Source organism: Plasmodium gaboni, chromosome 3 (genome assembly GCF_001602025.1).
Source record: "Plasmodium gaboni strain SY75 chromosome 3, whole genome shotgun sequence".
In the NCBI taxonomy this organism is placed as follows: Eukaryota; Apicomplexa; class Aconoidasida; order Haemosporida; family Plasmodiidae; genus Plasmodium; species Plasmodium gaboni.
The window spans coordinates 628,942-648,941 of record NC_031483.1 but is presented as its reverse complement, the minus strand read 5'-3'; the positions used below and the strand labels follow the sequence as shown (position 1 = coordinate 648,941).

The 20,000-nt window shown below is 21.3% G+C and overlaps 2 protein-coding genes across 2 annotated transcripts; one reads left to right on the top strand and one right to left on the bottom strand.

The window, feature by feature from the left end:
* Window positions 1-191: 191 nt before the first annotated feature.
* Window positions 192-3,410, top strand: PGSY75_0318600 (putative cleavage and polyadenylation specificity factor; the record flags this gene model as incomplete). The annotated part of the gene is made up of 1 exon (XM_018784038.1): window positions 192-3,410. The coding sequence occupies one exon, from the start codon at window positions 192-194 to the stop codon at window positions 3,408-3,410; it is 3,219 nt and encodes a 1,072-aa protein (XP_018643621.1).
* A 238-nt stretch (window positions 3,411-3,648) lies between these two features.
* PGSY75_0318500 (hypothetical protein) lies at window positions 3,649-18,450 on the bottom strand (the record flags this gene model as incomplete). Its single annotated transcript, XM_018784037.1, has 1 exon — window positions 3,649-18,450. The coding sequence occupies one exon, from the start codon at window positions 18,448-18,450 to the stop codon at window positions 3,649-3,651; it is 14,802 nt and encodes a 4,933-aa protein (XP_018643620.1).
* Window positions 18,451-20,000: the final 1,550 nt, after the last annotated feature.

Here is a 20,000-nt window from a genome sequence, read left to right as displayed (position 1 = left end):
TATACAAATAAACCATAATACATATATGTAAAAATAATGATTACTTGGAGGGAATATTTTTTCGAGATCCGTCTGCCAATATATAAAATATAGAACATTCGCCTTCATTTTGGTTATTATAACATTATGTAGTGTTAATATTATATTATATCATTTTATATAATATTTTATATATTTCACTTTTTTATATAATGAATTATTACCACCAAACGAAGATTATTATACAAGTACTGGGCGCAGGGCAAACCGTGGGGAGGTCTTGTGTTATCGTCGAGCTAGAAAATAGAAAAGTCATGTTTGACTGTGGTTGCCATTTGGGTTATAAGGATGAAAGAAAATATCCGAATTTTAATTTATTGATAAGGGGCCCAGATAAAATTGATCAGTGTCAAAAAGAAGATTATATAGATGATGAAAATGAAGATAATGTAGATGATGAAAATGAAGATAATATAAACGAGGAAAATATAAATAATATAAATGATGAATATATAAATAAAATAAATGATGAAATTGTAAATAATATAAATGATGAGAATGTAAATAATATAAATGATGAAAATGTAAATAATATAAATGATGAACATATAAATGATAAATATAAATATAAAGATAAAGATAGTTCGGGTCCTAAAAAAAATAATAGGGATATTGAAAAAGTTGAAGAAAATGTAGATGAACCAAACTTTTATGATAATTCCAATACAGAAGTAAATATAAGTATAGTAAATAGTAGTATAACAGATAAAGAGAACTTAATAAATAATTTAAAAAGAATAAATGAAATAATTGATTGTGTGATTATAAGTCATTTTCATATGGATCATATAGGTGCATTACCATTTTTTACAGAAATATTAAAATATCGAGGAATAATACTTATGAGTTATCCTACTAAAGCTTTAAGTCCGATCTTATTATTAGATAGTTGTCGTGTAACTGATATGAAATGGGAGAAAAAAAATTTTGAAAGACAAATAAAAATGTTGAATGAAAAATCGGATGAATTATTAAATTACAATATTAATTGTATAAAAAAAGATCCATGGAATATAAATGAAGATAATATATATAATTGTATTGATAAAGTAATTGGATTACAGATAAATGAAACATTTGAATTAGGTGATATGTCAATAACTCCATATTATGCAGGACATGTATTAGGAGCATGTATATTTAAAATTCAAGTAAGAAATTTTAGTGTGATATATACAGGTGATTATAATACTATACCAGATAAACATTTAGGTAGTGCTAATATACCATCATTAAATCCTGAAATATTTATATCTGAATCAACATATGCAACTTATGTAAGACCAACTAGAAAAGCATCAGAATTAGAATTATGTAATCTAGTTCATGAATGTGTACATAAAGGAGGAAAAGTTCTTATTCCTGTTTTTGCTATAGGAAGAGCACAAGAATTATCTATTTTATTAGATGATTATTGGAAGAAAATGAAAATAAATTATCCTATATATTTTGGTTGTGGATTAACAGAAAATGCAAATAAATATTATAAAATATACTCTTCATGGATTAATAGTAGTTGTATGTCCAATGAAAAAGAAAATCTGTTTGATTTTGTAAATATATCTCCATTTTTAAATAATTATTTAAATGAAAAAAGACCTATGGTTTTATTTGCAACACCTGGAATGTTACATACCGGACTTTCTCTTAAAGCATTTAAAGCATGGGCAGGAAATCCACAAAATCTAATTGTTTTACCAGGTTATTGTGTACAAGGTACTGTTGGTCATAAATTAATTATGGGAGAAAAACAAATATCTTTAGATGGAACTACATATATTAAAGTCTTATGTAAAATTATTTATTTATCATTTTCTGCACATGCTGATTCTAATGGTATACAACAACTTATTAAACATGTCTCTCCAAAAAATGTTATATTTGTTCATGGTGAAAAAAACGGTATGCAAAAACTAGCAAAATATATTTCAAATAAACACATGATTAATTCTATGTGCCCATCTTTAGGACAACACTGTCATTTTGATTTTATAAAACATAATATTAATTATATATATATGCATAAAAATATACATAAACAAATATTACAACTTAAAAAAAAAATCATGAAATATAAACACAATAATACACACATAAACACTACGGACACACAAGAAACAGCTCTTTATGTTAATGAAAATAAGAAAAAAAAAAAAAAAAAAAGAAAAAAAGAATATACATATGTAAACAAAAAAATTAATGTTCCATTTAATGCATATATGTTTTATATACCACTAACTCATAAACCTTATATATTCCTTTTTTCAAAAAAAACTTTAATACAATATTTAAAAAGAAAACATATACCAATCATAATTGAACATAAAGAAGAAATAATTAATTCAGATCATTTATTTATATATAAAAATGAAAAAATAAGCAATTATCATAAAACACATAATAAATTAAACAAAATTCTTAAAAACGATAAACAGAAAAATTCTAATCCTATCAATGAACACAAAATTAAAGTTCGTAATAAAATAATTCAAAAAAAAATAAATATACAAACAAAATATGAAAATTTTGAAAATTATAAAAATAAATGTTTTAATAAATATTTCAATCATTCATATGTGCCACTAAAGGATGATAATATATCAAATAATCTACCTAAACAACAACGGTCAAATGTAATCGATCATCCATATACAGATGAACAGTTTATAGGAGAAAACCAAAATGAACATATCATAACTAATATGAATGATTTAATAAATAAAAATAATTCAAATTGTTATCACACTAATCAAAATATAGATTCTTTATCTAACATAACAATTCAATCTCCAAAAAGTGACGATGATGATATTAGCCCCATTAGTAATAATGACAATGAAGAAAGTGATATGTCACAAAAAAAAAAAGAACCTTTAATAAAAAACAATACCATTAATAGTGATGACAAATCTAAGAACCAAAATATAAACGAACATCAAATAAATAATAATAATGATAATAATACCTATGAACAAAATATACTTGAGAATGATAGCTCATCCAATGATGAACAAAAACCTTTTAATTTTGTTCATAAAAAAGATAAAGTTAATCTACCATTACTTAATCTAAGATTTAAAGAAATTATTACCATTGCTTATCAAACTTTTTATAATTTTGTTCTTACATTTTTTCAAGAAATTGTTAATACAGAAAATAAAGATAAAATAGATTTTCTAGGTAAAAGAGTTCTAATTAAAAATGTTAAATATAACGATAATTATTTTTTTTATTTATCCTTCCATTCTTTAAGAGCTATACATGATGGACAAAATAAGTTGATCATGCAGTGGTCCTATGTTGATGACTACCCAAATTCAGTTATTCACAAATTTATACAATGTATACATAAATATAATCAAATGGAATAATACAAATAATTATAATATATATATATATATATATGTATACTTGTTCATTTGAAGTTTTTTTCTTTTTTCTGTAATTTTTTTTTTTTTTTTTATGTTATACCTTATAAATTGTTAAACAATTCTTAAGACAAATGATAAAATAAATAGACAAATAATAAAAATAGAAATAAAAGGAAAAAAAAAAAAAAAAATGAGAAAATATATACACATATATATATATTTTTACTTATGTACCACTTTAGGTGGACGGTTTGAGTATAGACAAAATAGATAACGATTTTATGATAGGGATGTGCAATTCCGTTTTTTCATTTTCTAGATATGTACATAATTGTTTACTAATAGAAGAACACAATGCTTCTAATTTTGTTGATATAATTAATGTATGTATAAAATACATCTCTTCTATTTCTTGTTCCTTTATATCTGATATATTATCTTCATTTATTATTTCATTGTTTACTTTATTAATACCACATTTTAATGTATGCTTATATAATTTTTTACAATTAATCGTTAATGATACAAACTTTATTACAGTTAATGCACACATTAAAGATGCTTCAAAAAAATCTGCTACATTGACCTTTTGAATTTCTCTTGTTGAAAATAAGTCACTAATCTCTTGTGGATTTTCTCTTAAAAATTTTAACATCTCTATCCAATATAATAAATTTTCTTTGGTTTTAAAAGTTTGTACATTTCTAAAATGATCAACAAAATTATATCTCTTATTCAATAGTTGGATTTTTTTTAATTTCCTTTTAATAAATTCTTTATCTGGATAGTTGTTTGTTATATCCTCTTTATTCTTATCTTCAATATATTTATCCGTTATAATAATATTTTTTCTTTTATTTTCATCATCATCTTCGTATATTTTATCGTCATATTCTTCCTCCTCTTCACTGCTTGAAATAAATATGTTATAATTTTCATTGTTAATTTGTATAGAAGATACAAAAGGATGATATAACATATCATAAGTGTTGTTATCACGTACGTTATATATATTATTGCTATAATATATATCTCCATCATATTCATTCGTATGACCATCAAAATGATCTCTTTTATGAACATCAATATTACCATTCATATATTCATTCTTTTCCCTCTCTAACCATTTTGATGAAGACATATCCTTGTCACTCCTTTTTTGCTCTGCCAAAATCTTATCAAAATGAATAGAATTAACAATTTTATTTTTTTTTACACACATTTTATCATAGTTCATATGATTCTTCTTCATATAATTATTATCATGCACATACTTTCCATTAGTAAGTGACATCTGGTCTTCATCCATATCACTATTAGAAATGTTTTCAGAGATATTAGAAGATTCACTTAGTGTTCTTATTGTACATGCCTCTTCTTTTACTGAACAATCCTTATCGCTCTTAAACGTTTCTTCTATATATTCTTCATTAACCTTATTTTGTTTAACCTTCAAGTAATTTCCATGATATTCCTTTTTATTTCCATAATCAACATCTGTTACATTATTAATCTCATTTTTCTTGATCTTAATATTATCAACATTTGAGAAAAAATTATCATATGAATAATTCAATGTTTCAGATAAGGTATTGAATATAGAGTCAGTTAATGTAGCTGTAAAACTTCTAGTAATATTATTATTAGAGATAATATTATAATCACTTTTTACATTACTCTTATCTGTATAACTCCTTTTTATATTACTCTTATCTGTATAACTCCTTTTTATATTACTCTTATTTGTATTGTTCCTTTTTATATTACTCTTTTCTATATTACCTTTTCTTATATTATTATTCTTATTTATATTTTTTATCTCCTCACATGATATATCCTTCCTTTTTAAATCTCCAAATAAAACATGCTCTGCTCGAGATTTAGTATTTTTCATCTCATATTCATTTATCATTTTTATGACCTCTTCACGAACTTGTACATTTTTAACATTCCATAATTTTTTGTCAAAATAAATCCTACTATGTAATAATATTATATATGCTCTATATAAATTATTTATATTTTTTAAATCTAACTTTAGGTATTTAAAGAAAATGTTATATAATTCGTCATTTTTTATAGACTCATATTTTAAACGGTTTTTTCTTTGTTTAAAGTCCATGTCATTATTATACAAATATTTTGTCAATTCAACAAACAATAATTTTAAACCATTGCAATTATTATTAATATTATTGTAACATTCTTTTGTATCTACACATATTAATAAAGGTATAAACATCTCAATGAATAACTTATAATAATATATATTAATTTTTTGCCTTTTAACATCCTTCCTAGAACTACACTCAGATTCTTTATTATCACTTTCATCTGTTGATATCATTATTTGTATATTTTCATAATCAATCGTTCTTCTCTTCTTTATATTATATTCTCTTTTATTATACATAACATTGTTTTTAATTTCTGAATCTTTTTTTTTTTTTTTTTTTCTTATTATTATCATTTCATCTTTTTTTTCAATATTTCCAAAATATTCCTTTTTAACAAAAACAGAATGTTGCTCCTCTTGTATCTTCATATTTGTTTTTTTTGTTATTTCAAAAATTTTATCATCAAAATATTTTAAAATATCCTTCACATTATCCTCATAAAATTTATATTTGATTAATTCCTTTAAAGCTAACCATACATGTTTAGATACTCTTCTGTTCTTATCCATTAAATGGATAAATAAATAAGTAATCGTTTCATAGAAACTCTTTTTTATTTTCCTATTTTTTCCTCTCATTTTTTTTTCTTTCTGCTTTTTTCTTCTTTCTTTTTTCGTATTTTCCTCCTCACTTTTTATTATATCACCATTTAATGATACCCCCATATCGCTCCTTTTATCTTTCTCCCTCCTAAGCGTTCTATACATTTCACACATTATCTTACAAATATATACTCTATTCATAACTTCATCGCTATTTAAATATATTTGAATCATTTTGTTATCACTTAATATTTTCTGAAAGGATAAATACATTGAAGATGAAGGCCAACAATCAATCTCATATTTACACAACTCTTTTAAACACTTTAACGTTTCCCTTATTGTATAACTGTTATCAGTACTATCTAAATTTTTAAACAAAGAATTTAATATATTCAACATATACTCCTCCTTCATAAACAAAGAAAACGGTTCTGTTGCTTTATATAACTGATACATAAAAATATATTTAAAAATAAGAAAAAAATTCCTAAAGGATATGTGCAAATATTTTGTAATAAATATATGATTGTATTTTCTTTTATTTATAGAATATAATACTTCAATAAGTGGTTGTATTATTTTTATACTCTCTTCATTAATTTTTATACATAATAATATCTGAGATAAAATAATAAGAGAAACTATGATATAATTTATATTATCACTTATAAGAAAAACATTCAAAATTTTAAATACTTGTATACAATCAATTTCTTTTAAAAATACATATATTAATTTTATTAAACCATTTTCAAAGGAATGTCTATAATATAATAATTTTTCGACTTTATGATATTCATAGTAATTCAATATGTTCTTTTTATTATTCAGTTTTATTAATTCCTTTATTATATTTAAGCAATTTAAAGTATTATTCACGCTTATATTGCACGTGTAATTATTATATATTTTTTTGCTATATTCATTCTTACATACCGTTTCTATATTTTTACATTGAAATATGTTTTGTTTTGTAGAAAAAAATAAATCCTTGTCTACATTAAAAAAGAAACGCCCACCCGTATTATTATTACTACTACTATTATTATTATTACTATTATTATTATTATTACTACTATTATTATTATCATCATCATCATTGTGATTATTGTTAGATCCTTTTATATTTTTATTTGTATCTTCCATATATAATTCATTCAAATTATACTCCCTATTATTACATTCATTCGATATGTTAATATAATTTTTATACAAATTAAAATAACGCATACTTTTTGTTATACCCATATTATCTTTTTCTTCATCTTTATCTATAGCCATATATATTGCATCCATATCATTTCTTATTTTATCATACTTATTATCAGGTTCAATATTTTGATCGATCTCCATATTTTTAGTCATATCTTTACTTTTATTTATATCTATAATATTTCCTTCCATACCCTTTTCTTCTTCTTCATCTTCTTCTGTAATTACAACTTTATTATTTTCCTTTTTGTATTTTAATATATGTACCTTATCAAAATTATGATATAGATACCTTTTTTTATTCATATTAGTACCCATACTATTGTTTGTATTATTATATAAATGTGATAACTGCCTTACTCCTAATACATAGTAAAGAATCAAATATAGTTCGATAAAATATTCCTGGCCATAGTTCCTTACATGTATATTTCTAAACTTTAGAAAATGAAATAATAAGGATAATATATTACTCAAATTATTATTCAATTTAATATTGTGATGATTATTTAATATATAAAATAAATAATCTAATGTTTTAATTAACATTTTTTTATTATTACATATCATATAAATAAAATAAATATGTTCATAGTTATATTTAGATTGTAACATACATATTTTATTTAACATAACATAAAAGTTATTTCGACATAATAAAAATATCAGATTTAGAGACATATCCAAAATATTCTTATTCTTTCTTTGGTTTTTTTTTATATCCATATTTTTTATTTTTTGTCTTATATCGGTATTTATTTCGTTTTTCCCTCCACTTTTTTTCTTCATATTATTATCCATAATATTATAATATTCCCCTATGGTATTGTTTAATTTGTTTTGTTTTGGGTGATCTTTATTATATTCATCTATTACATCATCATCACCATCACCATTACTCTTTATTTTATTATTATTTTTTTTTTCTTGTTCTTCACTCTTTTGTCTCCTTTTTAAACTTTTCTCATTTAATATATTCCTTTTAGTATAATAAAACAATTCGTCAAAAATTCGATTCATTAGAAGTTTTATACTTTCAATATCAAACTCCTCCTTTAGTATATAATACATAAGGAAATATAACCCATTCATAGATATATGTTTATTCTTATTATGTATACAACATAATAAAGTATTTACGTATGAATGTTTTTCATCAGGTGAAAAATCTTCAATAATTATATCATTAACCAATTTATATATATTCATCTCCCCTTTGTTATTATTATTTTTTTTATTTTTAAACATACTTAACTTTTTTATAAACTTCTCTTGATATTTGTTACTATTTATCTCATATATTTTTCTATTTAATTTTCGATAAAACTTCTTTTCAAATTCTATATTATATAAATTTTTTCTTACATTTCGATAAGAAAAATTATAAATAAATCCATTTTTTCGTTTACCTCCTTTTTTAATCATATCACACGAAATAAAATTCATATTATCATCTTTTTTTTTGTTCAGGTTTTTTTTCTTGTTATTACTCTTATTGACTCTCTTTTTTTTGCTCTCACTTTTTTTATAAAAAGAATTTATTTTTTCTTCGCCATTACATATATTATCATTTTTATGCATATTACCATTTATAGATTCCTTTTTATTCATTTTTTGTATTTCTTCTTTGTCATATTTATCCTCTGTAGAACCAAATTTTATATCTTCCGAATGGTGCACCTTATCTGATCTCTCTTTCTTCGATATCTTATTAATAGTACCATTATTCGAATAATTCTTTTTTTTTATCTTTTTATTATTTTTTTCTTTAATCCCTTTTTTGGTTAAGCTCATATCCCTTAACTCATTAAATATATTTAGAATATCATGCAAAGAATTATTTAAAAAAAAATATATAAAATGTGTCTTATTTATAATACACACGTTGTTTAATTTTCCTAGTAATGTCATAATACAACATATACTGAAGAAACTTATTATTTTTTGCTTATCTTTCATGTAAGGTATTAATAATCCAATACATTCACATAGATAATGATTTTCTTCCTTTATTTGATCATACATATCATTTTTATCCATTTGTCCCCTCATATCTACTTTACCCTTTTTATTATACCCCTCAACAAAACTACAACTATTACCATTACTATTATTATTATTACCATTACTATTATTATTATTGTTGTTATATTTTGGTGTACAATTCTTATGCTCATCCAATCCTGTGATCCTATTCCCTTTTGTCATATCATACAGATCCGTTCCCTTACTCATATTATTTCTCTCATTATTATCATTAGACTTATTTTCCACCTTCCCTTTTTGTCCATTCTTTAAATCAAAAAGAGTGCCATAAGATACACTAGAATTTGGTGAAAAAAGCAAACTAAAATATCTCTCAAAATTGGATGAATCATATGATAATAAACTGCTATTATTATTTTGTTCTTCATTTGATATATCTTCTTTATATTTTTCTTCTTTTATTAAATTTATTTCTTTTATTTTTTCCTTTTTTTTTTTCTCCCCCTCTTCTACACTTGGGTAAAATGAATCCTTGTCATTATATTCCTCCTGAGAACTTACTCTTTTTACATGTCTCATTTTAATGGAGCGAGAATTTACTATCATTTGAAGTACCATAAGGAATGATAAGAATTTCACTTCACATATATTTGTAGATATGCAAAGGTCATGTATATATTTAATTATTTTGGACAAGAAAAAAAAACAATTTATATCCAATACAAGTCGCACAATTATGGATATAATTAAGTTTAAACATGATATGGAAATTTTATCATACTTATTTAAATTATCAAATATTATATTATTAATAAAACTTAATTCATTGTATTTTTTTAATTTTATATATGATGATTTATTTTTATTATTTTTTTTTCCCTTACTCTTCTTATTCTTCTTTTTTGAATGCGTATAAATATCACCATTACATTTGCATGCTGCTTTCATTTTATTATCTTTTAAAATATTATTATGTGTTATATTATATATACCCAATTTATTATTATCATTATTGTCATTTTTATTATTATCATTTTTTTCATTTTTTTCATTTTTTTCATTATTATTATGTTTGTGTTCATCATTATTTATATCATGGTCATTCCTTATAGTTTTATATTTATACATATCCAAACGAACATCTCCTTTTTTTTCTTGCACCTTATATTTAATCCTTTTATTATTTCCTTTTTTCTCTCTCATATTTTCCTCTCCCCTTTTGGATACTATATTCGCAATACCTTCCGAATTTTCCACACGTGCATCTTCTTTATTACTACACCCTTTATAATTCTTTTGAAATTCTTGATATATCTTTTTCTTCTCGTTCAATACAATTTTTAAGAACAAGCCGATAAGTACATCTACAATAATAAATATATATTGAAAATTTAAAGGATGCCGTATATATAAAGAATTATATATAGTCTTTAAAGCATGTAACAGAATTTCATACGATTCCTTATTTATATCTACAAGGTTATAATGATTATAATTATTATATGCTTTTGTTTCTTCTTTATTATTTGAGTTGTCATTATGCTGTATTAATAATTCAGAAAAATAATCATTTAAGATCAAATTATTTGATAACTTCTTCAGATGTTTTATATTCATTTTTTTATCTAATTCAACAATCAATTTGATATAATAAAATTCTTTTTCCAAATTTATGTTAGCATTTAATTGATGTAACCTATCCATATTTCCCCTTATCGTTTTATTATTAATATTATTATTATTATTATTACCACTTTTATTATTATTACCACTTTTATTATTATTACCACTATTATTATTATTTCCACTTTTATTATTATTTCCACTTTTATTATTACTACCACTTTTATTATTATTTATACTCGTATAGTCATCATTATTGTTTTGACCATCCTCACTATATTTCTTAATAATTTCCTCCTTAAAATAATATTCACTTTTATTTATGATTCCCCTATAAAAAAACTTAAAATATATCACAAATTTTTCTAACGTCACATTAGATATGTCATTTGTTGTATTGCTTATCGGGAATATTAAATTATCAATACTGGATAAATAATATAAAGAAGAATATATTATTATAAATTTATATATATACAAACATGAATAATTCTTTACATTACTCAAATTTTCTTTTAAATAATCTTCACATATATCTTGTAGAATACAACGTTTATTATTTATATCAATATAATTTAAGATTTCACACGAATAATTTTTTTCAAACATATTATTTTTGTTCTCATCATTTACTATTCTATTATTTTTTATTAAATCGTCCTTTTTCATATAATTATATTTATTATTTTTTAGTCCTATCCATTTTATTCTCTTTAACCTTTTAGATATCATTCTTAATGATTTCAACAAACTCGACTGTAACACACTTTCTTTTTCTTGATAAAGTGAACCCAATATTGGATCTACTAATAATTGTAGAAGAAAAAAATGAAGCTTTTCTTTAGACATGTATTTATATATATGAGCAATTTCTTCTTTTTGTCTACCCATAAGTTTATCGTTACCGTTTGGTGATTTACTACAAGTACTGTTTGTAGTAAAACCATTATTTGTAATATAATCAGAATTCACAACAATATTGTTATTATGATTATTATTATTATTATTATTATTATTATGATTATTATTGTTATCATTATTATTATTATTATGATTATTATTGTTATCATTATTATTGTTATCATTATTATTATTGTTGTACATGGTTGAAATATCCTTTCTGTTATCATTTGTGATACTTATATTATCATTTTTATAACCTAACCCCTTTTTAATACCATCATTACTATTACAATTATTTTTTGATTGCTTATTATTTTCCATGCCTTCGTTACTTATGTTAGTATTTGTAATTATCCTCATAATTGATAATGTCCTTTTTACACTATCTTCATATTTTTGACCCTCTACGTTTAGTTTATTAAACTCAGAAGAATTATTATTACTTATATGAATACTTGACAGTAATAAGTTTTTAATTTTTATATATAAATTTATCTGGTCTCTATAATTTGTCTTCACATATTTTTGCTTATTTCCTTTTATCTTATTTAATATTTCACTCGATATTATGCCAACTGAATCATTTTTATCAAATAAAATATTTTCAAAATTTTCATTCTCTTTGGCAATATTTAAATATATCTTTTCTAAATATATATGAAATATCTCCTTACTTACATATGTTTCTCTTATATTATATAAATGATTAAATTTATGAGAATTTATTTTCTTCATACATAAACCCATACTTAATATTAATGTATTTCTTATATTTTCTGCATGTATTACATTATTTGATTTTCCAAATAATGAAAAGGCTCCACTTTTCTTATTGGCTACATCGGAATAATATATATTGTTTAACAAAAAAAGTACCTGAAAAAAATTCTTCTCATATAATAATGATTGAATATAATAAGATGCTATCTCTTGTTTAAAATTTTTTGTTATAGAAAAATTCATATCATTCTGTAAAATATAGGAACCCAATTTATCTTCAAATAAAAAATAAAGTGATTTCATTGCTACTTGATTTGATGTATCTAATTTATTTCCTATTTTTTCTATGTCGTATATTCTAACCTTTTTATTATTATGGCGTGAAACATATCTAGAATGTAAACTATTTATTGATGAATTATCCAATGCATGTCTTTTCGTTGTTAATTCATCCACATTTTTATGTATCGGTTGATCAAGATTATTTTGATCACACATATTAATCTTATCATATGTATTATCATTCTCTCTTTTATTTCTTTCTTTCCTATACATATCATTTTCCATCGCCTTATTGATCTGCACATTTGATATATACGTATTAAAAATATGGAACACATTTTTTTTATACACTTGTTGATAATCATTTAAATATTGCAAAACATTTTGTATGTTTTTTTTTTTGAATGTATCACTATTATTATACATATTAGATAATATAATAAAGTTATTAAAATCTACTTGGCTATCATTTTTTTTTTTATTTAGCCATATATTATTTCTCATCATTTTTATATATTCCATACAATTTTTCGTATACAATGTTGTACATTTATCTTTATACAAATTAAAAATGTGAGTTCGATAAATGTAAGAATAGTTGTTATATAAAGTCACAACTTTATCTTCCTCTTCTCCTAAGGGGACTTCTTCAAGTAGCTTAAAAAAAATACTAATGAGCTTATTAGGACATCTTTCCTTCATAAATTTAACAGTTACACACATCATATTTATAATTCCTATATTAAATAATGTGTTATCATACTCTTTATCATTCTGTATATTTTTTAACATCTCTAATAAAGTAAAAAAAAATGTTGTAATATAAGTCTGGAAATTATAAATGTGTTCTTTTTCTTTTTTTATATAATTCAGAAAAATTTTATGGAATAACTCCAAGATGTCTGTAATATAAAAAGTGGGTACTGATTCTATCATGGGGAAAACCAAACATTGATCTATACTACTATGGTCATAATTGTAACAATTATAATTCCTATGGTTATTACTATGATTATTATTATTATTACTATGATTATTATTATTATTACTATGATTATTATTATTATTATTATTATTATTATTATTATCATTATTATTATCATTATCATCATCATCATCATCATAATTATCATCATTATAAACATTATTGTTGTTATTTTTTTTCTTTTTATTCTTATCATCAATATAAATTTTAACCCTTTCAACCTCCATACAATTATATGGGCCATGACATAACGGATCGTGATTTCTCAGAAATTCATTAATTTCAAACATATCCACATGAAAATATCTTTTTATAAATTTATTTATCTTTCTCTTCTTTCTTCTATTCAAATTATCTTGTTTATATACTGAAAAACCACGCAGATATGTATTAATCAATTTGTTACTAATCCTCTGAGTTATTTTTTTATAACTTAATAAGATCATTTGTTTGTAATATTGTGCTTTCTTTATCTTTTCATTTTTTCCAAATATTGTTTTCTTCCTCATCTTTTTCTTTTTGATATCCTTATTTATTTCCTCCATAATTTTTTTTTCTTTATTATACTTTGACGATTCGAAAAAAATACCTTGCGAAAATTTTCCCCTCTTCTTATTCTTTCTCATCTTGTTCATCCTTTCTTCATTTTGTGATACCTTCTGCTTAGATCCCACCACGCCTTTCATCCTCCTCAATTTATCGTGTAGAAATAAAACACGAAGCACCGTTTTGTAGTATAAACTATTATGAATAAAACGCATACTTCTATTCTGTGTAAAGCATATCAAAATAGATACAAGTTGTAAACTTAAAAATGAAACAGCAAAGTTGGGATGGAAACCATACATAAACAATACTGATATAATTTTATTTATATTTGGTAAAGCCAAATAATTAAAATGAAGTCTTGAATGTATTTTTAAATTATTTTTACTCATATAATTACATAATGATATACATATTACATTTAAACATTTCAACAATAATAATATTATCTTATAACTATTCTTTATATTTACTACATATTCAAATAATAAAGGATATAATATCCTAGGAGAATATAAAGAAAAATTACACTGGAAAGCTAATACTATTAATTTTTTCATATATGACACAGATGGACACATATACATAAAGTAATGAGAATGTATATCATATAAATGTTTATTATACTTCTTTCCATTCTTTAATATTTCTTTCACACCATTATTAAATTCATAAATGGTTCCTTTTATTTCGTCATTTACAAAATATCCAGTCTTCTTATTTTTTAATTTAAAAGTAGATTCATCAGTTAATAATATATTTAAAAATAAATATATTATATTTATCACATATTTATTTGGTATAAGAAACCAAGTCTTTATTTCATCTTCATCATATATCATATTTATTCTATCATCCTCATAAAATTCTTTTTTTTTATAACTATCATTTATTATATCATTTTTTTTATAACTATCATTTATTATATCATTTTTTTTATAACTATCATTTGTTATATCATTTTTTTTATAACTATCATTTATTATATCATTTTTTTTTTTCTTCATTTCTATATTTGAATATTCTGTCTTAACAAACTCTTTCTCTTTGTATATGTCTTCATACATATTCTTAGATTTTCTATCCAAATTAAAAGAGCTACCATAAGGATATGAATCGGAATGATTCCCTTGTTCATTTGTTACATTATCTTTTATTATATCACCCTTTTTATTATCCAATTCATTATCTGTTGCTTCATTTCTTTGATATGTTTCTCCCTCTCTTATGTGCACATTTTCATAAAGAACCAACAAAGGACTACTATCCTTCTGCAATAAACTAAAAATCGCATTAGGGTTATAAGAAAAACAATTAAAATAGTTATGATAAGAAAGTAATAAACTAATCTCTAACAACATATAAATAATGTTCAAATCAGTATTATATTTTTCCAATAAGCTATGTACTATTTGAATAATAAGTTCAATGTTTGTATTATTCTGATATGTATCAATATAACTATTTAATTTTTTAAAACACTTTTTATATTTCCTTGAACCTTTTTTCTTATCATTCCTTTCATTTATTTTCATATTCTGGTTAGATATATTATATATTATATTATCACTACTAAAATCATTCGATATTAATACAATATATTGTTTCAAAATAATTAATGAAGCAATTATATCAATTTTGTTATTTGATTTACATTTCTCTTTTAAAAAATGTACTACTGAATTATTTGTATATATACACGATATAAAGATATTAAATATTTCGATAATTTCAATAAATGTACTTATATAATCATTAGATGTTATAACCTCAATAATACTACCAGAATTTGTGATATTTACATTTTTATTTATTAGTATATATAATAATGCATAAGATATCTTCAATATATTATTTGTAAATACTACTATCAAATGAACCTTATTTAGACAACTTTGTAAAATGATTCTAAAACTATTTATTATGATATAATTAGGTAGGTTTTTTAAATTTATATAATTGATATCTATTTGAGAATCATTATTATATATACATGAAGTATCATGTATCTCCATATGATAGCTATTATAATTGTTTACTATTGTAGAATTAAAAAATATTAAAAAATAATATATATATACTTCAAATGTCTTTTTTATATATTCTTCATTATTTATATATAATAATAATTTCGATATTATATAAAGTATTTTTATATAATTTTCATTTGTATATTTCATACTCATACTTATTTTAAAATATATATCTAAATATTTCTTTGTTATTTTATGTATATCATTTATTTTTTCTTTATCCATTTCATATATGTTCAATGATAAACTTCTTTCACTCTCTTTATTATCAATATATTCTTTTTTATTTATATTATGTATTTTCTTTTTTTCTTTTCCTTTATTATTTTCATCATTTTTTATATTTGAACATTTATATTTTTCAACCTTGAATTTGTCCTTACCATTATCTATTTCTGAATTAATATCACACCTTTTCTTATCAACTAAATTATATTTATATATTATGTTTTCATTTTCTTTATTTTTTCTATACATCTCGTCATATATATATTTATTCTTTTCATCATGTACATCCTTATATATAAGATGCTCATCACTCTTATTATCATCAGCATTATTATTACTACTATGCCTCATATCATTTATCATACCAGAAGTTAAAGAAGATTCTCTAGTATTTGTCGTAAAGGTATCTTCACTTGTATTTTCTAGTGACAATTGAATAACATCATTTTCAATATATACATTAGTATTATTTTTATTTGTTATAATGAAGTTCTTTTTTCTATATTTCTTATTCATATATATAATGCTATATAATACAGATGGGAATTGAACATCTTGAAAAATTTTTAAAAATATTTCAAACATTATATCTATATGTTTGTTATTGTCTAAACTAAGCATACTTTTGAAAATATCTCCTAGCACATTTTTTGTTAAGTGTGGAGATTTCATGAATATTTCTTTATATAAATCGATATATATATAAGTATTCAATTTGGTTCCATTATTATTATTATTATTATTATTATTATTACTATCAGTAGTTGGGTTCATATTATTATTACTAATATTAATATCTTTATAATAACGTATTTTCTCTATTATTTTCTTTTTCAAATAGTTGTCTTCTTTTATTATACATAATATCAATAAATTAGTCATTATTTTGTGCCTCTCGTCATTCTTTTTTATATATAACATTTCCTTTAATATAAAATTTATTATATTCTTAATAATATTATTTATTTCAGATTTTCGCTTATTTTTCTTTATATTAATATCTTCTACATTATCAAATGAATCCAAATTGGTTTCACAAATCTGTTCTTTTTTGAAATAATTAATAGCAAAGTTTTTTTGTTCAATTAAAAAATGCTTGTATTCTTCTTTTTTTAATGTTTTCATATTAACAATTTTATCATAACAAAAAATACTCTGATCATTTATATCTTCTTTATTTAGTAATGTGTTATAATCATTACTATCCCTTTTAACGTAACTATGGTTATGTTTTATGTTACTATGACATTTATTATAATCCTCACAATAATTATTATAACTATTCAGATTGTTATTATTATATTCATATTTATTTTCATATAAATTATTCTCACCTTTTTCATTTATCATACTAGAGCTTTTTTTCAATTCATAATCATATACAAAACAATACTTGTCCCCATCAAAAAATGTATATTTTAAAATATTGTCAAATATCTTTATGTCTACATATTGATCGTCTTCTCTTCCTTCTATATCTTTTTCTTCCACTTTTATATTATCGCTATTATCTTCTTCCTCAAAATATTTATTAACAACGCCACTAAAGTTATCATATATACAATAATGAACAAAATCGTATGTTAATAACAATAACAGTTTTTGATTCTCATGACTAACCTTTTGAATTTGGAGAAACGAAAACACATAATTTAAGATTTCACTCTTATGATACATAATGTACATTTTAAGAGTGTTTACTATTTCGTAGTTTAATTTCTTATCTTCATCTAAACAACTTAATAATGTAAATATAATTTCTTCCATTTCAAAATTTTTTATATATCCCTTTTTCCTCATCTTGTTCAAACAATGTTATTCAAAAGGAAAATAACAAAACAGTGTAACTAATTACACTTGATATGCACAACAGGGTGGAGATGCGTTAAAAAAGTAGAATAAAATGAATAAATAAATAAATAAATATATATATATATATATATAAATTAAAAACAATTGGGTGTCTTCATTTTAATGTCCTCTTATATGTGTGTAGATTACATTAATAGGACACGGAATAAATAAATATACATATATATATATATATATATATATATATATATATATATATATAATATTTTTAAATTTTACGAGAAAAAAAAAATATAAATATATATGTATATAGTTTCAATTATGGTATATAATTAAAAATGGACATGTTAATATAATTCATATATGAAAATATACGACTATATATAAATATAGCACTTAATAAAAGTATATATTCAGTGCATAGTCTTTAAATATAAAAATATAAAAATATATAAGTATATCATATATATATATATATATAATCAACAAAAATGTTTATATAAAATTACTACCTATTTGTGCGTTCGTAGTTTGCAATTTCAGCAAATTATCAAACTTTTTTTTATACACGTAGATTTAAAAGGTAAAAAAAAAAAAATAAAAGTTATAAATTATAATGTTAATGTATTTTATTTAATACTACTAAAATGTTATATATATAAATATATAAATATATATATATATATATATATATATATATAATACACATATAATGATATTAATTTTATGAAAAGTATAATCAATAAATATGTGTCAATAGAACAAAAATTAAAATGAAAGATTTTTCTATTTGTTCACTCTCTTAATGCATGTGTAATATAATGTTGTAAAATGTTATAAATTTTTATGTTTAAAAAGGAAAATCCAACAAAAAAAAAAAAAAATAAAATAAATAAATGTTTATATATATAATAAAATAATGAACTAATAATTATGAAAAAAATGTAATTTATTATATTTTATTTTATTTTTCTTTTTTTCTTTATCTTCTTAAATTAATATAAAATATAGTTGTCTTTTTTATTTTTTTTTCTTCCCCCTCCTTGGTGTTAATGGACAAAAAGGAAAAAAAAAAAAAAAATAGCAACGTGTAGAAAATATAAATTTTAAAATTCACAAGAAAAAAAAAAATATATATATATACAAATTTTACAATAAATAGAAATTATATATTTTTTAAATGAAATACATCATTATACACAATTTTTCTTTTAAAATGTTAAGTCAATAAATAAATTATAAAACATTAGTACATATATATATATATATATTATATTTTGTAATTCTTCCTGTTTTATATATAAAAAGAAACACTATAATGTAATTAGCCTTATCGTCTTTTTTTTTTTTTTTTTTTTTTTTTTTTATTTAATTTGTAATAAAAAAAAAAAAAAATTAATAAAAAAAAAAAAAAAATAATTTAAAAAAAAAAAATTTTACATTTTAAAAAAAATAAAAAAAAAAAAAAAATAAAAAAAAAATTTAAATTTTTTTTTTTTTTTTTTTTTGTTTTTTTAAAAAAAAAAAAAATAATTTTT